Source organism: Microtus pennsylvanicus, chromosome 18, assembly GCF_037038515.1.
Source record: "Microtus pennsylvanicus isolate mMicPen1 chromosome 18, mMicPen1.hap1, whole genome shotgun sequence".
In the NCBI taxonomy this organism is placed as follows: Eukaryota; Metazoa; Chordata; class Mammalia; order Rodentia; family Cricetidae; genus Microtus; species Microtus pennsylvanicus.
In genome coordinates this window covers 14,514,972-14,538,825 of record NC_134596.1, presented here as the reverse complement: position 1 = coordinate 14,538,825, position 23,854 = coordinate 14,514,972, and the positions used below count along the sequence as shown (strand labels likewise).

Below are 23,854 nucleotides of genomic sequence, written 5' to 3'. Positions count from 1 at the left end.
TGCCCCTAGCCTTCTTCATTCTCATCTTGCTCTCTCCCTCAGCAGTCTTACCGCTGCTCACACTGCTGGCCGCTATTCAGGAACAATTTTCCCCATCTAGTTTTAGTCCACGCTCCTCTCCAGAGTTCCTCTGGTGAACTTAGCACCTGCATGTCTCACAGACTCCTTCTGTATTAGTTAGCTTTCTGCTGTTACAACAAAAATACCAGGACTTGACACTGTGTATGACCTATGGTTTTTGGAGGCTGAAACTCCAAAAAAATATAGGGTCAGCGCTGCCTAAGGCCTCGTTGCTGCATCATGAACATGAAGGGAGACCCACGGTGGGAGCAGCTGTGGCTGGTGAGGCAGGAAGCCAGAAAAACCAGGAAAGGAAGGCTTGGATAGACATGTCTCCAAAGAATTTCCCAAGTGGACACCACAGATTATCACCTCCAGACATCATGAAGGAAACACAGACTAAAACCAGCTGAGATGCCCTCCCAGTCCACTAGGATGAAAAACAAACCCACAGAAGGTAACACGTTTTTGAGAAAGTAGAGAAGTGAGAACATTTGTACTTCGGCTGTTATTAAAAAGATTGTGATGACTCCTAAGACATTAGACATAGAATTTTTTGCATAATAAGTGAATTATGACAGAAATCCTTCTGGGTATGTTCCAAAAGGAATTGAAGCAAGACTCGAATGGATCCCTGCTTACCTCCCTTTGCAGCGCCGCTGCTCACGAGAGCCACTGTTCACCAGGATGGCGGATAAGCAGTGTGGTCACACACAAAGTAGGACATTTTTCTTTTCAAGACAGAGTCTCACCGTGTAACCCTGCTGGCCTGGAATTCACTTTGTAGACCAGGCGTGTCCCAAACTCACAGTGCTCCACCTGCTTCTGCCTCCCAACGGCTGGGAGTGAAGACGTGCGTCACCACACTAGGCCCAAAGTGGAGCCTTTTACAATCTTAAGGAAGAACAGCCAGACATTGGGACACCTGCCTTTAGTATTAGCACTTGAGAGGCAGAGGCAGGAGGATCTTTGCGTTAGAGCCCTGCTTGGTCTGCAGTGTGAGTTTCCAGGAAATCCAGGGTTACACAGAGAAACCCTATCTTGAGAAACAAAAGGACAAGAGAGGGAAAGAGGAAGGAAGGAAGGAAGGAAGGAAGGAAGGAAGGAAGGAAGGAAGGAAGGAAGGAAGGAAGGAGAGAGGGAGGGAGGGAGCTTGGCTGGGAGGGAGGGAGGAAGGAAAAAATAAAGAAAGAGAAAAGTAAAGAAAGAAAGAAAACATTCTGACATGGGATAGATACATCTATAGGGAGGGGCCCTGAGAATATTATGCTAAGTGGAAGAAGCCAGTCACCCAAGGATAAACTCCATGCTTCCATTAATGGGAGCCCCCAAGTCAGAACTGCCCAGCTAAGCCACCCCGAAGTTCTTGAGCCTCAGAAATGGTGCAAGATAACAATACCGTTGACAAAAGAAACCTTTCTGTGTATCCCCCAGCTTCTAGATCCCAGCACTCAGCCCTGGGCTTGATTTGCAGGACCCAGCAGCACACCCCCTGGCCAGCTCTCAGCCTTCTGAACCGGCGCCTTCTCGCTTTGCATTCTCACCACGATGCTCCTTCTCCCATCCCTTGTTTGCCCTTCTCTTTCTTGCCTCAGTCTGTTCCGGGTGCCCTTCCTCCTCCACGGAAGCCAGCATCTGTCTGGTCACCATTTAGACTCAGTGTCCACTTCATTTTCTCAGCAATGTCTTTCCTGGTATTGCATTACAAACTAGCATCCCAGATTCTCCCTCGTGCATGCTTATCTTCTGTCCTAGCTCCTCCTATAATGTGGAATCCAGTAATTATCTGTTATTTTGTCCCAAACCAGCCTCCTTCTTCCTTCCATTACCCCACCTTCACATCTACCCTGGTGTTACAGACTTCCGTGAGTCTGCTCTATTCACGTCTGTGTCCCCAACGCATGAAACAAGAGCCCCGGACACAAGAAGCAGCCATCAACCAACATGTCCTAAGTGAGTGAGTAAATGCGCAGCTTTGAAAACACGGTGAACGAGTGGGATGCAGCAGCCTTTCCCTGCTGCAGCTTCTGGTCTTGCTGCTGTGTGGAGTGGAGAAGGCACAAGGGTGTGGTTGCTATAGGAAGAGAGTTTCAAGTTGCTCGGGTGAACTCACCTACTCTGCTTCCTGGCTGACATCCGGGATTCCAAGAGCATCATGGCTAACCTCAGAGGAATAGCTTGTAACCTGGGCTGGCAGAGGAGGGGTTTTTAGGAAGGGCTTCAGGGGCTGTCCAGAAGAGGGCAGCTGATGGGTGCAGGTAGCTATCAGGCACTTTAGAGGTGGACACTCCACACTAAAATGGAATACTAGGGAGAACGAGCAGAGAACAAGAGCATAGTGGTAGCCTAGAAAAAGACCAGGGTGTTGGTGGCATTTGCTTCAGCCATGAGGAAAGTCAGGTGGATGACGTAATTGGAGTCTTACAAACCTTGTAACATGGTAGACTAAATCCAGCAAGGAAGAAAATAATAAGGAACAGAATCCTGACCCCACCTACCCTGCTCCCAGCCCTGCTGCCTTCTGCCTGGCCCTAGGAAGGCTACCACATCTGCAGAGCTGTGGGATGAGAGACTGAGTAGCAGGCGGTGTGCATGACAGAGCCCTTAGGGCATTTCTGCAAACGGGTTAATAGGTGTGAAATGAGTGTGGTTCTGCGCGGGGGGGGGGGGGGGGGGGGGGGACGGATGGAGCCAGCACAAGGCAAGTAATAGTCCTTTGTGCTGTGCAGATGAGATCACACTCAACACAGGATGTAACATTGTAGGTACCACACCTCTAAAAGGATGTGGGCTGGCATGGATCACATCCACGAACTTCAAATATGGGCTGAGCAATTATCGCTGGAAAGAGTGTCTCTGACATTCCTTTGGGTTCCTTGTGTGACTTTCTAGCCCTGTCACTGGTTTATGCTCTAATTTTTAGAGCACAGAAGTTGCTTTGATTGAAGGAGTGACTTAAGGACACCCGAGTGACTTATCACACATACTATGTGCATGTGGCCATTATGGCTGCATGGGTGTGCACATACACATAACTTGCCCTACATCACAACACCCACGACCTTCCAATCACACACATATCGTGCCTTTTTCATATACATTTTCTCAGCCACAAACATACAAAATATCCTTCAATAAAAAACACACACATACATGCCTGCCAATCACGCACATACATGTGCCTGCTTCCACACATCATATCACAACACATCATAGAGCACATACATCTGTGCTGTGCAGGTGAGATCACATTCAACACAGGGTATTACATTGTGTTACACTATTCTACAGACGTGACAAAAGTTACACTTTCCATTCTCTCTCTCTCTCTCTCTCTCTCTCTCTCTCTCTCTCTCTCTCTCACACACACACACACACACAGATACATGCCATAAACCCACAGATATCACACATTAAACTACATCTTTCTACCACAACCCATATATCACAATCCATATTTGCTACATGTATGCTGTGCACAGACTTGATGCATACAGTACATTAAAGCATCCCACAGATACTAGAGCAAAGAATACAGCAATCCCATCACTTACACATCACACGCAGAGTTCTCTAGCCCCCGCCCCCCCCGAAGTTTTACAAAACAGCCTGAAAACTCAGCGCCCTAGAAGAAAATGCTGCCGTTAATTTTGATGCTCTTCTTTCAAAGGATAAAAACCCTCTTTCACCAGCAATGATGAAAGGTTTGGTGGTTAGTTTCCTCAGGAAGACCCGCTCAGTGCGGAATCAGTGCTCAGAGCCCGCCTTTCTTTGGTTTCTTTGAAGTTAAACAGCAACATCTTCCAATAATCTCGTGGATTTCCCAGATAAGAACCCTGAGATCATCTCCTGAGATCCATGTCATGATCAAGGACATACTAACACGGCACCATGCCAAGTCACAATAAATATTCTAAACTGAAAACTGTTCCAACAGGCACAGAGGCCTTCAACCCTAGCACTTGGGAGGTGAGGGTGGGAGGATCAGGGGTTCAAGACCAATCTTGCCTACATAGCACATTCTTGCCCAGCCTGGACTACATGAGACCCTGTCTCCAGCAAAACAAAAACAATAGAAAAAAAAAGTTTCACCGGCCAGTGCGGGCCAAAGACGAAGATCTGACTTCGTGCTATGTCAACTCGGTTCCAAGCCAGTGCCAAGCTCAGCTGATCAGGAGCCGATGCGTTGGTTCCTGGGAAAGGAAGAAATGAGTGTTCCTCACTTGTGTCTGGACCACCTGAGTTTGCCAGGTTCTGGGGAGGGAACTTGGGCTTCTCACTTCCCGGTGGGAGCTAGTTTGGAACTAAGTACCTATTATTTCTTTCTTGACCCCGAATGACCACCAAAGCTAAGACCTCTGCTTTTTGTTTTTTTTTAGGTTTGCTGAGAAGAAGCCAGAGGCAACCTCATCCCAAGCCAATGGGGCGTGGTTTCCTGGAAGGGATGGAGGAGGAGCCAACTAATTCATTCTTTTCTCATCTAAAAAGGAGAGAACTCTGCCAAGCTGGGCCAAGGACCGTAAGTCCTGAAACGGCACCCAGCATCAAGTCTGTGGTGAATGTCCTCTTGTCCCTGTGGCCCCAGACTAGCTGAGAGGCAGGGAGGAAATGTGCCTCCCACAGAGACACCCCCGCCATATCATAAGCTCCTCATCAGAACCTGCCTTTAGAGGCAGGGTGCAGCGTTCAGGAACCAGACCCACTGGGACAGCTATGGGTAGGAACAGCTCTGATGGGTCGGTAACGTCTGTGGGTCCCACAAAAAGCCCTCTTTAGAGTTCGGTCATTCCAGCATATCATGCTGAGGTCACCCCAGGCAACCTGGCCCGCTCAGGGTTCTTTTTCTAAAAGTCCTTAGGAGGAGGGAAGCAAAGGAGCATTCATTATTGGCAAAGCCCTTGCCAGGCAGCTCTGAAAAGACAAAAATCAGAATCACCCCTTCCCAGAGGCTCACCTTTCAGCAGGGCTGTTAAAATTGCCATCTCGACATCCTGCTGACCCTCAGAACCCATTCGAAACACGGTGACCTGGAAACGGGTGGATGGGGAAGAGATGGAATCAAGGCAACAAGAGGAAGAAGGAGCTGTTGTGTTGTGTTTTGTTTTTTTTAAAAAAACGCTGAACACAAGGACTGGTGCAGTGAAGCAGAAGGCTGGGTAGAAGCTGGGTAGAAGAGTTTTCAGTCTCCAGGAGTTTCCATGTTGCTCTTGCTGATGAGACCCTTGCCTGGATTAGGAGCTTATTATTTATCCCACCTGGGGCAGAGGGCGCTTACTCGGGATCTTCACTAAACAGCCAACAGAGCCGCTGAACACACATCTAATCAGAAGGAATACGTTAACAGGGGATTTGCGAATTTAGAACTTTGAATACGTTATCACAAGTGAATGAGGAGGGCCAATGCCTCATCAATACAGTTGAAGGAAGGAAAGAGAAATGACCCCTGCATTTGCAAAGGGAAGTGAATTTGACTTTGTCACCACATCTAAAGGGCTCTTGCATGCCTCTCTTCCCAGGGACTTCCCAAGTCTGATTTATGGTTGGCGTCTCTGAGTTGAGAGACATGGTTGGTGTGACATCACCCATGTTTGCTAAGGTCTGGAAACACCTGGGACCACCTGTGGGCTTGTCCCTCCCCCCCACAAGTGCACTCGGGCAGGTAGTGTGGAATGAGTTTCTAAGTCGCCCTTTGGGAAGGTCAGCTGAAGGGTGCAGAAGTCCATCAAAGCATGCGCGGCGGAGGGAGACAAGGAAACAGCTCTCTCTGTAGAATGTGTTGGGAAAGAAACGGAAGACACTCACGAGCTCTTTCTTCTTCATGCACTCCATGATAATTGCAAACAGCTGGTGCGACTGTGACTTGCTGTAATTAAATGTTTTCTGAATGGTGACGAGGAGCTGGTCCCGCAGGGACTCGTTTATGGTCCTGTTCAAAGGGATGGAGATAAGGAGGGAAGCAGGGGAAGGAGGGCAACTTCCGAGTAAACGGGCCGACTTTGCCCACCCGAGTGTTTTTGATTTGTGATTGCTAATGGCCGAGATTTGCGTCCAGGAGACAAAAAAGTCACCCTGGCCTAAAGGCAGTATTAAAAACTGGCCTCAGTTTAGCTCTTTGTGAGACTTATAAGGGAAAATGAAGGAGTGAGAGAGAGGGTTCCGAGAGGGGGTTCAGGCAGGGATAGGAGCTCCCGGCAGCTCTCACACTGACCTCGGGAACTGGAGAGAAGGTCAAGAAAACTCCTTATGAGTTAGACAATTCTGGGGTGTCTGAGCGGTTCAAGTCAGCCTGACAGAAGGCCATTAAGAGCTCGCCCGCATCCCATGCGGTTCCTACCCTCCTTCTTCACAGTATTTGTGTGCGAAGGACAAAATGTCAGAGGCACGTCCGCTGCCGTCGCAAACCACCACGGGGACAGGAGGGTCTTCTCTGAGGTACTCCAGCACAATAGAAACCACATTAGGGCCGCCTTCCACCACAAGGCCCACGACAGGGACACCCTGGCCCAGCCCTGCAACACAACCACACTACTTGGTCTTCAAGCCAGCATGAGCATCACCAACTTGTCTTAAATGCTGACACCGCAAAAAGTACAAGCTTCCTGCCCCAGGGCTTTCCCTGTGGCGCTAGTGTTGACTAACAGGCAGACTAAGTCAGGGAAGGGTGTGTTCATTCCTGCATTCCAACTTCACATCATGGTCTCACTGTGAACTCTGGAACCTCAAAACTCTTGAGCTCCCCTACACTTCCCTGTGACCCGTAAGGAACCTGACACAGGGACACCTGGGCGTGAGAGCTAAGAAGCATTGCTAAGAATGCTCCTTTAATGCCCTGCCTGGGTGTGAAGTGCCCACCTGGAGGCTGTCTTCTAAGGATTATCCAGTGTAAGGTGGGCAGGATAAGCAAGGGAGGAACTAGCTCAATCCAGGGCTTCTCCCGCATTGGCATTACAATGCCAGGCTAGTGGTCAAAGCGCCATCTCACAGATGAGCCATTGTAAAAGAAACAGTGCTTTACTTAACTCCTGAGGAGGAATGGATCTGAACTATAAGAACACATTTGCCTTCGGGACGTTGAAGAGGCAAACGTGTAGCAGTATGCTCTTGTTTACTGCCTCCAGAGCCAGGAATAAGGCCGTATGGGTTAAGCATCCCCAATCTAAACAGCTCAAGTCTGAAACCAACAGCATTGCAGATATCATTTTTTTCCATTGGAGATGATCAGTAGTAAAGGTTATGCAAATATGACAAAATTTCATCAACTCTGATGTCTGAAGCACTTCTGGCCCCTGTATATTAATCTTAGGGACAAAAACATGGACCACTGTTAGCCCATTTCTAACGACTTATTTCCAGGATTTGCCTCTGCTTTAAAATTACCGGGCTCTTCAAGAACACAGTAGGAACAGATCCAGTAGGGTGGGCTCAAGGAAGCAGGAAGAGACAGGGGAAGTCTGGGAAGCTGATGTCATATTGGGAGCACAGTAGGAGTGGAGTCTTCATGACAAATTTGCCTACCTCATAATGTCACCCCTGCCTGGTCAGGACATATTACATAGTTGCTCCTTGACATCTCCTGGGGAATAAGTTCCAGAACATCATACTACCCGCCGCCGGACACCAAATTCGAGATGCTCAAGTCTCTTATATGCAATGGTGTGTTATCTACATCTACATTCTTCTGTGTGCTCCACACCACCTCTAGGGGACTTGAAATACCTGCCATGACGTCATGGCGTGGAAGTAATTATTACTCTGTGTTGTTTAGAGATAATGACTAGGGAAACAAAACTGTACACATTAATTAAAGACTGAATTTCTCCCCTGAATGTTTTCCATCTGTGGCCAGTGAAGCTCTGGACTTTAGAACCTGTTGGTATACAGGGTCACTATTTGCTGATCAGGTCTTGCTAGGTTTCCAGAGTTGTGATCAAACATTACAAGTGCCAAGTAGGGGCAATATCCTTGACCTCACAGATCTCAAGAGCGTCAGCTAAAATCTGCCAGCACAGGTTATAAGAAACCTGGAGGCTCTCGGTGAGGGAATTCAGAGCCTCGGCTTCCCTCCTGCCAGGCCTTCTCCAGGGGATACTTTCTCTTTAGGACAACTTTGTTATCTCCTGCTCGAAGAGCTGTAGTAGAGTTGGTTTCAGCAAACAAGCATTGAAGGTATGTCATGGATAAGGAATAATGGCAAACGGATCAAAATGGCATCGCCTTTGTCTTTGAGATTCCCATCCAAGCAGGCTTGGGAATTGACATCTCTAGGAGCGTGGTGACTTCATCTCCGGAAGCAGAGGAGAACTTGTTCTTGCCTCGGGCTCATGGAGCTCAATGCAGTAGAGGTGACTACTGAGCCCCCCTTTGCTGTCCTTGCCCCACTCAGAGGCCTAGGCAAAGGATGACAAAGGGAAGCCCACAAGTCACGGGGCCAGGTAGGACTTCCAAGTCAAAAAAAAAAAACTTAAAGTGTAAAACAAATAAAACCAATTTATCCATCAGGATCTGATTCTTAAAACCACACTGCACTTGCAGAAGCGTGGCTATCTGCTCAAGATCAAGCCGGTCAGCATTTCAGCGTAGGGGTGGGAAGGGGTTGACAACTTTTGTAAGACTGTGACCCCTGGTAGGTTCGCCATACTACAGTGGATGGCCCCAGACCCGTAAGCGCATGGTCAGCCCGATAGGACACAATGAATTATTTTTTAAAAAGAGGACATGAATTTAGGGTGGGGCAGTGGTAGGGAGACAAGGACAGATCTGGGAGAAGCAGGGGAGTGAACATAATAAAAATAAATTGAATGGAATTTTCAGAGCATTGATAGAAATATTTTTACATTGGTTCTTGAAAAATCCATAGCCTTTCATGGTGGCCATGCCAATCCTAACCACCTGAGTGATAGATATCACAGTACCTTACATTAGGGCCTTTTCCCAGGCCTAGGTTGTTGTGCACAAACATATTGCTGGTGATGTTAAGAATGAGACATTCTGTGAGATCGCTTAACAATTGTTCGGCAGAGTCTTTGCGTGTGGGCACGTCCCAGGAGGTTATGCCAACGACCTTGTTCTAACAAGCTCTCTCATCCTTTCATCGGGCCAGGAGCCAGTCCTTTCTCTTTATCTTATCCTCAGATTTGCCCCAGCACTGAGTGTTCTTTCCTCAAAGCTGTGCCACATGGACCAGCGAGGATGGTGTCCATCAGGAACAGATGGCTCTGCATCTGTCCAGGTCCAGGGACTTCCTCATTTGGCCATCTTAGCCCATGTGAGAGACCCAGTTCTACAGAGATATTTAATGGCCTACACTACTTATCTGTTCGTAGGATGAATCATGCTAAGTCTTTGAGAACAAACTGTTTTCCTAATAAAACATTAAAGAAAATAATAGCTGTGACTACGGTAAACAGGAATGAAGGCAACATGATGATGGGCAGCATCATCACCATGACAACAGCGCAGGGGTACTTCTCAGATCAACTTGTGGACTTGGGCAAGGCATTACATGGCTGCTATGTGCAGGCAATGATGGTGGCTAGGGCAAAGGGTCTGACCGTGGTCCATGAGCCTGGCAAGAATCGAAACTCTAAACATCCTTGGGTAACGTCCTTCTCAGTAGGCATCCACCCTGGTGGAGCCAGGCCCCAGCTGATGTCCACAGACTCCCGGGACTTACTAGTGTTGATCTTCTGCAGGGAGATGTGCTTTTCCAGCTGCCTTCGAAGCTTCACCTCGGCGCCGTACTTGCCCAGAGTGCCGTTGTCAGCCAGGATGAAGTGAGTGTGGGAATTGTTGAGCACAGAGAGCTTGCTCAAAGGGTTGGACATGGTCTGGTAGACTCTCGTGACCTAATAAGATGCACGATACCAATCAAAGCTGCGGGGCTTCCATATCGAGTCATAGGATACTCAAGCACTGTGGACACATACCACACGTACACTTAGCCCCGGTTCTCTGCTGTGCACTCTGGAGGCTGTTTTCACAATTAGTGTATGAAGACCGAAAGAAACTTGTTTGCTCTATCAGTGGTTCTCAACCTTTCTGACACAGCGACCCTTTAATACAGTTCCTCATGTTGTGCTGACCCCCAACTACAAAATTACTTTTGTTGCTATTTCACAACTGTAATTTGCTACTGTTGTGAATCGTAATGTAAACATCTGATATGCAGGGTGTATTGTCATTGTCAGAAATTGATTGAAAGGAGTAGCAGCCCACAGACTGAGATCTGCTGCCTTGGATAATGGCAATCTGGTAATTGAACACTTATCTACTACAGAGAATTGAGAGCTGGCAGTAACACAAAATCCTGGCACACACTGATGTCTCTGTGTGTACCTCTATGTGTGTATGTGTGGTGTATATACATAAATGTGTGCATGCATGCGTGCATGCGTGCGTGCGTGCGTGCGTGTGTGTGTGTGTGTGTGTGTGTGGTCTACCCGAGCATCTTCCTCAATTGCTCTTCACCTTATTTTTTAAGACAAGGTCTCTCACTAAATGTGGAACTTACTGACTTGCTAGACTGGCTGACAATGAGGCCCTAGGACCCTGACTTCATTTCCAGCCCTGGAATTACGGTCACACGCGATCACATCTGACTTTATATATGAATGTTGTGAATCCAAACCCCAGTCCTCATGCTTGTTCAGCAAGCACTATACCCTCTCACTGAACTGTCTTTCTTTTGAATAGGCCAGCTATAAACAGCCTTAGATATTCTTCAGGGTTATAGACAACCTGCAGTAGTATACCCATATCACAGAACACCATTCAGCAGTGGGAAGGAGCATAGGACAATCTGAGTTTCCTGAGTATTACAGAGGCTGGAAAAACCCAGCCCTCTAAGATTGGGTACTGTGTGATACAATGTCCTGAAAGCTACAAAAACGCTCTAGAGCTATGCAGCACGTTAGTGGCTTCAGGGTTAAAGAGGAAGTAAGAATGGTATTTCTTACAACAAAGTATGAATTTAAAATGATCTCAAAACACAGACTTCAAGTCTTAAAAACCCGTCAATGTCTTCAGAGAAAACTTACATCTTTGCCAACCAGGTCTTCCTTGTTCTCCACCATGCCCCACGGAGCGATTCCTATTGCACAGAGCCGGCCTCTAGACTTGGAGGAATGGTCTTTCAAGGCATCCCCCACATGGCTGACGACCCCTGTAAGCAACCACAGGCCAAGTTTCAGGTCCTTCTAACCTCAGGGGTACCTGCTCTGAGCCCCCATAATCCCCTGGATCAGGGGTGGGACCTGTTCCCTTCACAAAGAGAAAACATCCCATGAGTCTGTGCTCATCATAACCAATGATCCTGTGTTAACTTCTGGAAAATAAGAGCAGCGCCCATGGCTGCTGGGTAAGAACATCCTCCACAGATGTCTGTGCCCACAGCCAGAAGTCCCTGGGATCTCGTGGGTAGTGCTTGGGTACCTTCTGCTAACAGCAAGAGACAGACCACTAGGCATGTTCCTTCACTCATATATGCCCCAAGGCCTATTGGCTTGTGGAAAAGGACATTTGTTCATGGCTATGCTTAAGCAATGGCTAGGCTGGGTGACTCAGATGTTCACGACCATCTCTGTTATTCCCACTGAACTTTGGACCTCAAATGTCCCCCCCTCCAAAGTCCCATATTAGATGCTTGGCGACCAGCTGGGCATCGTTGGGAGGTGGTGAGACTATACGAGAGAGGACCCAGCATGTGGTTTGTGGGTCACTGGGGTGTGCCCTTGAAGAGTTAGTTGTCCACCTCTCTTTGTTTTGCTTCACCACACACTCCCGCCACGAGGTACTGCCACAGGTCCAAAGGCATGGGGCCAATGGACCGTAGGCTGGAACCTAACACCGTGAGCCAGAGTAAACCTTTTCCCTTGAGAACCTGATTGCCTCAGATGCCTGTTTGGTGATGCAAAGTCGCCTAACAAAGTTACGTTTATACTCTTTAAAGAAATCCATCGCAATTTCAGGAAAGCCCTGCTGAATAAGTTTCCCCCTTGTTACAGTTGGGATCAGGATTTCATGTGTCTAGTCTCCTGGCTGTTCTCATTATGAGGCCCTCTGCAACCTCAGCTGAGTTTCAGATGCGCCGATTCCCAGCGAGGGCAGGGCCCCTCTTACCAGTGCTCACACCCCCGGTGAAGATCCAGGCCCCGGTGGTCATGGCGGCCTTGATCAGGCCTTTCCCGAACACCTGCTTCAGCTTGGGCTGCATCTCAAAGCTCTGGAGGCCCCCGTGCACAGATATCAAAAGCTTGGGGAGCTCCAGCTGCCAATCTTTCACCATGAGATGGAGCAAGGAATCTGGCTTGGTGTCATAGGAAACGCGGATGTACTGCAAAAGAACGCACAGTGCTCACCTCCTGATCTTGGTTTTGTTTGTAATGTCAGAGGGAGCAGGGTTACCACACATGTCCAAGGAAGAGCTCCCTCAGGCCCTTGAGGCCCTCTGTGAGCTGGGCCCTCTGCATTAATCTGCAGCCAAGTGACTAACGAGAACTTAGGGAAAGATGGTCAATTTAGCAAAGGAAAACACAAGATACCAGTGCTATGATCCAAATGTTGGTGTTACCATGACAACCACATGTGAAAACTCTATCCCAGTGCAGTAATAGTAAGAGGAAGATAAGGGACGGTGCTCCAGAGGCCCATGGGAGCTTACTCATACATCCTGTATATGAACATATAGCAAGAAGGTGTCATTTATTAAGTAGGGCACGAAATTCGATGAACTGGGATCTTGACTGTAGGTTTCTTTGCCTCTAAAGCTTACACAGTACATTTCCATTTACAGAGTCCCTCATCTGACTTATGCAGGAGAGGTTGTGGGGTAAAGGGAACACTCCTGCATTGCTGGTGGGAGTGCAAGCTGGTACAGCCCCTTTGGATATCAGCGTGGTGATTTCTCAGAAAATTAGGAAACAACCTTCCTCAAGACCCAGCAATACCACTTTGGGGTATATATCCAAAGGATGCTCAATTGGGTCACAAGGACACGTGCTCAACTATGTTCACATCAGTGTTGTTTGTCATAGCCAGAACCTGGAAACAACCTAAATGCCCCTAGACCAAAGAATAGATAAGGAAAATGTGGTACAGTGACACAATAGAGTACTACACAGCAGAAAAAAATGATGACATCTTGAAATTTGCAGGCAAATAGATGGAGCTAGAAAACATTACTTTTAGTGAGGTAACCCAGACCCAGAAAGACAATTATCATATGTAGTCACTCATAAGTGGCTTTTAAACATAAGGCAAAGAAAACCAGCCTACAGACCACAATCCCAGAGAACTTAGACAACAATGAGGACACTAAGAGAGACATACATGGATCTCATCTACATGGGAAGTAGAAAAAGACAAGATCTCCTGAGTAAATTGGGAGCATGGGGACTTTGAGAGAAGTTGAAGGGGAAGGGAGAGGCAGGGAGGGGAGCAAAGAAAAATGTAGAGCTCAATGAAAATCAATAAAAATATTAAATAAAAATGGCAGTTAATAATAAAAAGTACCCAATTTAAAGTGTTGTAGTGACCATTGACCAGGCTAATGTGAATTTCTGAATGGTTTATTATGAATATTTTAAGTGACTTAGCACAGTATCTTTACATCACACAAGAGCTGGTATCGATCTGTGCTAAAGATTCTGTCTTCTTTTGTCAGGCATTCAAACATATCTCAGTGTACTTGTACTTAAGTTTGCAAACTTAACCTTGAAAGAATTGATTCGCAGTGGTCCAGGAAGTTGAGGAATGCTATCATTGAATGCGTAGGGAAGGGTCATGGGTCCACATCTTGAACTAGTTTCTTCTCAGGGTGAAAAAGACATCAGTGGTCAGCGGCCATGATTCCTCTGTGTTGCCATTTTGTGTCCATTCTTATATGTAGGGTGCTAGCCCAGAAAATCTTGTGTTGTGGTATTTGGAACATAACTGAATTTTATTTATTATTATATACATTATTTATTTACATTATTTTTCTAATGTTGGCTTGTGTTGTGGTATTTGGAACATAACTGAATTTTATTTATTATTATATACATTATTTATTTACATTATTTTCTAATGTTGGCTTGTGTTGTGGTATTTGGAACATAACTGAATTTTATTTATTATTATATACATTATTTATTTACATTATTATTCTAATGTTGGACGAAATTGCAAAAATAGTATTAAGAGTCAGCAGCAGTCAGCAGTATGGGGTTCTGGGCTGGCACCTCCCCTCACTGCAGGACGCACCAGAAAGGGAGCTAGCTTTCCCTACCAGATAGCAAACTGTGAGGGACTGTTCCCCTTCTCTTGCTGTCTGAGAAGGCGCAGGGAAGCTGAGCTCAGAGAATCCTTGTAGAGGCTTGGCATGCACGGCGGAGGGTGCCAATTCCCCTGCTATTGGGACTGTTGTTTAAAGAGCTTTTTATCACTAGGGATGCTGGTGGGTTTTTTTTGTTGTTGTTATTTTGTTTGTTTGTTTGTTGTTAACTTAGCACAAGCCAGAGCCAGGGTCATCTGGAAAGAGGGAACCTCAACTGAGAAAGCACTTTTTTTTTAAAAAATCAGACTGGCCTGTAGACAAGCTTGTGGGGCATTTTCTTGATTAATAATTGATGTGGGAGGGTCCAGATCACTGTGAGGGATGCCACCCCTGGGCAAGGTGGCCCTGGGGTGTATAAGAAAGCAGACTAAGCAAGCCATGAGGAGAAAGCCAGTAAGCAGCATTCCTCCACGGCCATGGCTTCAACTCCTGCCACCAGGTTCCTGTCTTGAGTTCTTTTGATGTTACCTGGAAACAGAAGTAGAAATAAACCCCTTTCTCCTCATTTATTTTTGTCACAGAGTTTATCATAGCACTAGAAAGCAAAGAAGGGTACCAGGAATGGGGCAATGGAGACTGAGTACGAGGTTGGGCTAGGGTGTGCCTGTGGTTTAGAGCTTGGGGTGGATTCATGGGGGCTGCATGTACTCTACAGTGATCTAAAAATCCATCCACACAGATCTACAGCATGGACTTGCGGCAATGTGCCTATGAAGGTTCAGCTGTAAGTCGGAGGAAGACCCAGGTCTCTGCATCCGGGAGACAGGCACTGGTGAAGGCTGGGTCCTTGTGCACAGAGCCCCATCACCCCTCTTACCATGGCTTTATTGTAGTAGCCCCCACCCTGGAACTCGAGACTCCCATAGGAGTCTGTTGGGTAGCTCTGGGTGTGTTTGCCGACGGACCATTTCCCGGGCTGAGTGTCCACCTGCTTGCTCTCCTCCCCTGTTGTGCTGGGAGCCCCGCTGGGCAGTGGAGGGATGTGTTGGTTGATGAGCTGCCCACAGCAACACCTGGAAGAAGAGCAAGTCAGACTGTTCGGCAACATTCCCCCTCCCCTCCCATCAGTGAGTATAAACCAGCCTGCACGGATGAGCTGGGTCTAGCCAGAGCCACAAGAATGTCTTAGTCATCGGCTTCATGGGGGACAGAAGTGATCCTGGCCATTTCTGTGCCCAAAAAGCGACACCTCACTTCCCACGTACCAGGCTGTTTACAACGCATTGGTTGGCCGTTCTTTCTCACTGAGTAAGAGGTTCTCTTTCTGCTGTCTTGGGGACATTAACAGGTGCGGGGCCCTCTGAACACTGCTGAGCAGTTTGTGGTAAAGTACAGCCATAGCCTTGGAGTAGATAAGTGACCTTCTGGAATTCTATGGTGCTACAGGGTTCTTCTGGCTTTTAGTTAAACCTTCCAAGTAGCACTGAGGGCTGAGTCGTCCTGTCCTGAGCAGCCATATGTTGGGCTTTGCCGATCTTGATTTTCAGTGCCTCTCCACAGCTCAGTTAACCTCAGGCCTGCCCTCCTTCCTAGTCTCCTCTGAGCATGTCCCTTGGTTTTTCCATGTATGTCCAGGGTTTCCTTTGTCACTGTTCTGATTGGCTGCCACATAGTTCATGCATGAACCACCAAAGCTTGGAATGTTCCTTAGGGAGAACAGCAAGGGCACAGACTGATGTCTTGGTACCAATGGGGGGGGGGGCTTTCCTTCCATACTTGTTCCTTCATCAGTGTTGTGAGCTGATATTTGGGGTTTCTTTCTTCCTCTCTCTCCTACTCGATTTGCCGTTCTCCTCTTTCCTTTCTTCTTTCCCTTCCTCCTCTCTTTGTTTCTCTTTTCTATTCTTTTCTTTTTTTCTCCTTTCCCCTTTGGATCCCCCCATTCCACCTTCTCCCTCCCTCCTTTCTTCCCTACTTCCCCCATTCTTCCCATTCTCTGTCCCTCCCTTCCTTCTTCCTACCTCCCCATCCTTCCCACCCTCTGTCCCTCCCTCCCTTCCTTCTTCCTACCTCCCCCCATCCTTCCTACCCTCTGTCCCTCCCTCCCTTCCTTCTTCCTACCTCCCCCATCCTTCCCACCCCTGGTCCCTCCCTCCCTTCCTTCTTCCTACCTTCCCCCATCCTTCCCACCCTCTGTCCCTCCCTCCCTTCCTTCTTCCTACCTCCCCCCATCCTTCCCACCCTCTGTCCCTCCCTCCCTTCCTTCTTCCCTGCCTTCCCACCCTCTGCCCCTCCCTTCCTTCAAGTTGTTTTCACTGTCCTGGGTTCTTACAAAAGTTCATGTACATTTTAGAACTCGAGTGTCAGTTTCTATAACAAAGCCACCAGAGGGGTAACGTCAGTCAGGCTTCTGTGGCTGTCATGTGTGGAACATTCGGGAGATTTGTTTGTGTTCTTACTCCGAGACCACAAGTGGAGTTGGATATCAGTTGGGAGGGTGGAGTCCACATTCAGTTAGCCGGAGTGAACTACAGAGTTTTCTAGTTGACTAGAAGAAGATAAAGGGGCACACAGAAAAAACGAGGAGGAGCCGTTTTGATCAAGGAAGGTGGAGAAGAGGGGAGGTGATTGTTTCTTCATCACTCTGTGAATCTTTCAGCTTTATTCCTTTATTATCTGACTCCCGAGATTTATTTTTTAATTGAACAGTAAAAGAAGCTACAATAAGGAGGAAAGACGTAGTTCACAGTTTCAGAGACCTCTGTACGTCATGGCAGGGAGAAAGATGAACAGAACGGGTCACCTCTCAGAGGCCAGGACACAGCGAGGAGGCCTATGTTAGACGTCCTTGTTCTCTCTCTTGCTGTACCAGGGTCCTGGCCTTGGGGATGGTGTCTCTCACACTCTGGGCAGACCTTCCTCCCTTAGCTACCTCTTTCTGTAACCACCATTACAGACAAGCCCAGAAGTGTGGGCCACTAATAGATGTGTTTCTTAATCTAGTCAACTTGACATCAAGATTAGTTGTCAACTGGGATTAAGTTGAATTTATGGGTCATTTTGTGAGCATTGCTGTTTTAATAGTGACATATCTTTGGATATGTGAGCAGGGATGGTTTCCAAACTGCTTGGAACTTCATTCATTTCTTTCACTAATGTCTAATGTCTCAGTTTGGGAATCTGTATTACTGGCTTCGTACAACTAGTCGGCAGAGTGCTCCCAACATGTTTTGGGCAGAGTGTGTGGAGGATTTGTGTTGTTTCTTCTGGAATGGCTTCAGAAATCAGTGGAGGGAGACTGTCTGGATGTGGGTTCGTTCTGACTGCTAATGAGGACCAATGTGGAGGCTTTAGATCACTGACCCTAATCGCACCAGTTACTTAAGCGTGCTTCCGTTGGGTATTTCTCCCCTGAGCTAGCTTTCGGTAGCTTGTACCTTTCTGGGAATTTGCTAAATTCTAATTTGTTGTACAAATCACAGTATTTCTTCATGCTGGCTTCCGTTTAAGACCGGCTGTCGCTCTCAACCCTGCCATTCCAGTCCTCACATCAGCTTGGCTGACTGATTCCCAGGGTTTTGTTCTTTTCCAAGAACAGCTTCTGACTTCTGCCACCGAGGTCCCTCTGTCCTGCAGTGTGGGCCGCCTCGTTTGTGTCTTGAAGCAGGGCTGTCTCTGCCTGCTTTCCGTCCACTCTGCTCCTACTTTTCCCGTGGCTTCTGCTGGATGGCTAGGGTGTGTATTTAGACGTTCCTCTTTCTTAATCCAGGGGCTTATGGGCACAAATCTCCCTCTCAGCCTATATGAGCGCATCTCCTCAGCTTCTCTGTGTTATATCTTTATTCTAATTTATCTTGGAATATTTTATTCCCCATCTAATTTCAACTTTGATCTACTGGTTACTGAGGAGTATCTTCACTTTATGAGGTGCCAATATTTTTTTCTTCTATTGATCTCTGACTTTATTTAATTATGGTTCAGGACTAGGCTTTGACTTGTTTGGGAATATTGAGGCTTATGTCACAACTTGGCCTATGGTCTGTACTTGAAAAGATTGCTTGGTCATGTATTCTGCAGATACATTGTTTCAGTCTTTCCCAATGATAGAAGTTCCTTCCATGTAAACAAATTAGGGAGTTGAGCTGCAGACACCCCAGAAGATATCCTGAGACTTCCAAAGTTCTGGCTGAGAGAGAGAGAGAGCCCAGGGAAGAGGTGCAAAGAGAAATTCTCTGTCGGGGCATTAGCTTGTCAACAGAGGCACTTAATAGCCCCATGAATCTGTATTAGTGGCTCCCGTGGTGACAAATTCTGGCATGTCCTTGCCTCCACTCCCTTCTCCCACAGACATTAGAATAGTTGCGGAGGCATGCTGACGAGCCCTGACTCAGACAATACCTCCACAATAGCACCCAACATACCTGTTTGGGTCTTTTGTGCTGGGAATTACAAAGATGCATTCCCTTTTGCAAAATGTTTTCTCTATCCAAGCTTTCTGACCCTGGAAGAGAAAAGAATAAAAATTAGATTCCATAAGCCATCACCAGGGTTCATGAAAAAAATTATAGGGCATGCAAGACGGGTCAGCAGGGAGAGGTGTTTGCCACCATGCCTGACGAGCTGAGTTCAATCCCTGGAACCCACATGTCAGGAGAGATTCCTGCAAGTTATCTTGTCCTCTGCTCCAGCCATACCATGTACTCATATATAAGTACAATCAATCAATTCATTTTTTAAAAAATTAACATGACATTAATAGGATGTTTCCTATTCCGTGTGTGTGTATGTGTGTGTGTGTGTTTCTTTTCTGTAATGCTGTGGAGTCAAACCCGATGTCTCACTCAAGGCTGAGCTATGGCCTTGGCCTTGCCTATGACACCTGAGTGGTCATTTCAATCGAAGGGTCGCATGTGTTTAGGGATCTGGTGTTTTGTAAGAGAGGTGGCCTAGAAACATGTGTTTGTTTCCCAATTGCTGGGCTTAGTTCACTGGCATCCACTGGCTGAAGATCTCCTTTGTGCAAGGCTGATGTGGGGTATCCTTCTTTATATGTGCTGCTTTTATTGGCTAATAAATAAAACTGCTTTGGCCTATGGCAGAGCAGAATATAGCCAGACTGGAAGAGATATATATATAGAGAGAGAGTAGACAAAATCAAGGAGATGCCATGTAGCTGCCGAAGGAGAAGGACATGCTGGAGCCATACCAGTAGGCCACAGCCTCGTGGCCATACACAGATTGGTAGAAATGGGTTAATTTAAGATGTAAGAGTTAGTTAATAAGAAGGTTGAGCTAATAGGCTGAGCAGTGTTGTAATTAATATAGTTTAGGTGTGGTTATTCAGGTCTGGGTGACCAAGAATGAATGAGCAATCTCTGGTTACACTCTGTACTGGGTGCTGTGGAGACTTTCAAAGGAAAAGGAGGCAGAGGGCACATGTCCTTCGCCCTCTAAAAATAGCAGGCGATGGCTGAGAAAATACAGGGATAAGGGGTGGGGCAGCATGGGGATCCAGGCCACAAGGATTGGGAGAACTTCCTGCGGTGGCTTTTTTTATGGAGAAGGCTGAGGCCCAGATGCCTTTGTTCGAGTTATATTGTCCTCAGACACCAAAGCACCCTCATGTGGAGGAGGCTCAGAGCAGTGAAGTGATTGGCCTTGCTTAGAAGGAGACTCTAAGTGGAGAGTCAGCAGATCCCTCTGGGAGCAGGGGCTGGGAGGGTCTTGGCAAAACCTGTCCAGGCTGACTGGAGGAGAGTTAACAGTGTATGTATGTGTGCGTGTGCATGTGTGTGTGTGTGTGCGTGCACACACACTCATATGTGTGTGTTTACACATGTATGTACAACCTGGGGGTCTTCAGTCCAAAATCTTTATATATGCTAGGCAAATACACCACCACTGAACTAAAGTCTCATGCACAAATAATTTAATAATTGCCCAATGATGGTTCTCCACCTGTGTGTCATAACCCCCTTGACAAACTTCTATCTCCCAAACAATATTTGCATTACAATTCATAACAGTAGAAGTACAGTTATGAAGTAGCAATAAAAATAATTTTATAGTTGGGGGTCACCACAACATGAGGAGCTGTGTTAAAGGGTCACAGCATCAGGAAGGTTGAGAACCACTGGGTCTTGAACAGTGTGCCTTGGAAGCTGGTGCTTTTGTGTTCTTGACAGAAATGGATCAGCTCAGAGGATAGAACACAGGGAAGTCAGTAGGAGCTTCATCCAGACCAGAATCCAGGAGCAGAATGTTCAAGCCCAGCTCAACAACAAAGCAGACTCAAAACTCTTCATGTGAGAAATTTATAGTCTCCAGAAGTTAGTATATAAAGCATATGTATATATCTGTATAACATTTACCAATAATAAATCATAAATAAATGCATTTAAATAACTATTTGATTGACATTATATGTTGTAATAACTCTTTGATATTATAATATGTATCTTTGCCATTTGTTGGGGATGAAAGCAATCCTGCATACTAATCAAAGGATGTACTTCTTTATCTTTCCATAAAGAATTCAGTCTTCACTGAATATCTGATACTGCATGGTTCAGATCATCTTTAACACCACTCAGAATTGATTGATGTTTTAGTTTTATAATTGTCAGCATTGAGAGTGCTGCCTCACATAAACACACCGTGCAGACTATGTTAAGGACCATTTCCAAACTGTTGGAAATTTATTCCAATCCCAAGACAAAACTCAATGACTTTTTAGAATACAGCTCAAGTCCACAAATCAAATAGCAGTCTTTAAAATCAGATGTTCTAATGCATCCAGAACTACCCTTACTTGGTGCTTACATGCTGAGAGGTGGCTAGAAAAATATTACACGTCTTCAATCATCTTGCTTCTATAAGAGCACCGCAGTTAGCAAAAGCCCCGGGACTCAGCAGAGACCACGGTCTGAGCCTATGCGTTTCAGGTAGTGATGGCTGCACTTGCTGGCCTGACGCCTGCCCAGTGCAGAGCTCTCATTTTGGCAGTGCACTCAAGACCCAGGCACTATGAAGCCAAGTCATATCACACCCATGCACACCACCAGAGACCTGTTGCATTCACGGTGTGTTTGGCTTTGAGTTGATGTCTGGTCATCCCAGTTAAGACACCTTTTGCAGTACCCAGTGTTTCTAGATCTCCACTCTGACACCCTGCTCCACTGGGATCACCATTAACAATTTAAGAAGGTGGGTGTGGTGGCTCACACAGCACTCACAAGTCTGATGCAGAGTTGTCAGGAGTTTGAACTACTAGCGAGACTCTCTGAGAAACAAAGCCAATGGTCTGGATTGGTTGTTCAGTGGTTAAGAGTGCCAGCTTCTCTTCCAGAGGACCAAGGGATTCTATTCCCAGCACCCAGATGGCAGCTCACAGTCAGCTGAAACTCTAGTTCCAGGAGACATAACACCCTCTCCTGGCCTATTTGGACACCAGGCACTCACTCAGGCAAAAAACCCATACACATAAAATAATAATAATAAAAAAAGGCCAAATGCATGCCTAGCATCTATCCCTTCTTTTGCTTTCGGGCACCCTGGAGTAAGAAAAGCAGGAGGGAGGATGTTGAGGAGGAGGCTCAGTGGGTGACCTAAATTAGAATCCCAGCATACATAAAAAAAGACAGGCATGGCCTGTTTCTGTACCTCCAGTACCGCAGGGAGGTTTGTGTGGAGACAGACGGGTCCTGAGAGCTTTCTGGCTGGTCAGCCTAGCTGAAGCTGTGAACAGTGAGCAGTGTGAGAGGCTATTTAAGGCAACACAGTGGAGAGCCGGGGAAAGGCCCCGGATGTCCTGCCCTGGCTTTCACACTCACATGTTGGGCATACAAACAAGAAACTGGGCCAGGAGTCTGTGTGCCCTGGCATTTAGGTCTGTGTTTCTTCCACCCCGGGCCCGGGCAGCACAGAGATGGAGCAGCCTCAGTGTGTCTCTTCCCCATGCGGCGTCAGCTTTGCTTTTCCTCTCTAGTTTCTGAAAAGGTGGATCTTCCTGGGTCTCAAACAACCGCCATTGTTTGTGGCCCTAATCAAGTACAGCTGATATCGTCAGCCCTGCTTCACTCAAAATCCTTTTCCCCAGTGAATGCTAGCATGTGGGTCCTGGGCGAGCAGTGGCAAGGGTATGAGGGAGAGCGGGCTGATGAGAAAGGGGAGCTACTAGTTACCCGTATGTTTACTTTTTTGATAGACGCATCTGTAAAACAGCCAAGGTGTCCTGTGTGAGATCAGAGTCTGAATTCTCTAGGTTTTAATGCAGCTTATGGTATAAGGTCTGAGTGAGGCTGAACAGACAGCGTCATGTCAGATCCTGGAGACGTTTGCCCGTGAGAAGAGCTGGGAAGTAGGGGTTCTAAGTGATATGTGTGTGGGGGGGTCACAAGCTGTGTTAACAACTTGACTTTCTTGTCTGTACTTGAAGGAGGGTGACCAAACACAAAGAATATGGGAGAAAGTAGGGCTGCTAGGACATCCTCTTGAGAAGGCTAGGGCAGGGGGCAAGGGTGACCTGGGCAGGCTGCTGTGAAGGCGGGGTGTGACTCTGCCCTGGAAGAAACGGGAGAAGTGGCTTCCAAGAGTAAACACTGGTTTTCAGCTACATGAGTCTGTTTATGCAATGGTCATTTCTTGGGCCAAAATTAACAGCAAACTCCCCAGTAAAATGGCTGATTTGTGGGCCAGTTTAGTCAGGAGAAACCACTCATTTCATGTGTATATTTAGAGCAGACGACTCAGACTCTCCCTCATGGCTGCTCGTCCCACACAGGAGCTTGGCCGGACTCCTGCATACAAAGTCCGGGCTAGTTGGTGTTAGCACTTAAGAGGAGTCTAGACTTCTGGCTTCGCCTCATATCCCCCAGGAGGTGAGGAAACTGGCTGACCCTCCTTCCCACTGCAGGTGACTGTGGGGCTCCACCCTTGCCTGTATCCCGGAAGGGGGGGGGCTCACCAAGGGGAGCACCAGCTCACCAGGATAGCTCTCTGTTGCAGAAAGTCGGAAGGCTCCTTATCCAGAGAGCTCTTACGTGCACAAGGGATTAAAGCCCACAATCATCCCTTCCTGCTCCACCCTCTGCTTCAGGGGAGGCCCTGGCTTATGGCCAAGGCCTTTCTGGCTCTTGTGTCTCAAGTTAGACACAGTCTCTCCACCTCTGTGACAAAGCAAACCCTAACATTGTCAAGCTTCTTATGGAGAATGGAGGTGATGTCCCTAATTTGGGGACTTTGAGCTGGTGTCACACTCAAATGACAGGGTGCCTATGATGGCAGGGAGACCTTATTTCTGGTGGCTGATTTTCAAAATCCCTCAGAGGCCCAGGGCTAACCTGTGTGAAGTGCCAAGTGTCCCAGTGTCAGGGCCCCCTCTGTCCTTGCCAGGGACATTGCCCTGCGGACACTTCAGGGGGAATCCAAGGCAGGGGAGGGCCAGTGTCTTCCTCAGGAGTGTGGACTGGTCAGCTGCCTGTCTCTGGTGAATCCCCTCCCACCATCACCTAGACAAGTGACCCCAAGTAAAGTCATGAAGAG

General features: G+C 47.2%; 1 protein-coding gene across 3 annotated transcripts in view; it reads right to left on the bottom strand.

Moving 5' to 3' along the window:
* Positions 1-23,854, bottom strand: part of Trpm1 (transient receptor potential cation channel subfamily M member 1) — a 99,617-nt gene that overhangs the window by 48,650 nt on the left and 27,113 nt on the right. For all 3 annotated transcript variants that reach the window (XM_075953299.1, XM_075953300.1, XM_075953301.1), the window contains exons 2-10: positions 18,733-18,812; positions 15,189-15,384; positions 12,178-12,391; positions 11,097-11,221; positions 9,734-9,905; positions 6,395-6,569; positions 5,863-5,986; positions 5,015-5,087; positions 4,153-4,253 (exon numbers count right to left, since the gene is read on the bottom strand). In XM_075953299.1, coding sequence (XP_075809414.1) covers positions 4,153-4,253; positions 5,015-5,087; positions 5,863-5,986; positions 6,395-6,569; positions 9,734-9,905; positions 11,097-11,221; positions 12,178-12,391; positions 15,189-15,384; positions 18,733-18,812 — 1,260 coding nt within the window. The remainder of the gene's footprint in view (positions 1-4,152; positions 4,254-5,014; positions 5,088-5,862; positions 5,987-6,394; positions 6,570-9,733; positions 9,906-11,096; positions 11,222-12,177; positions 12,392-15,188; positions 15,385-18,732; positions 18,813-23,854) is intronic.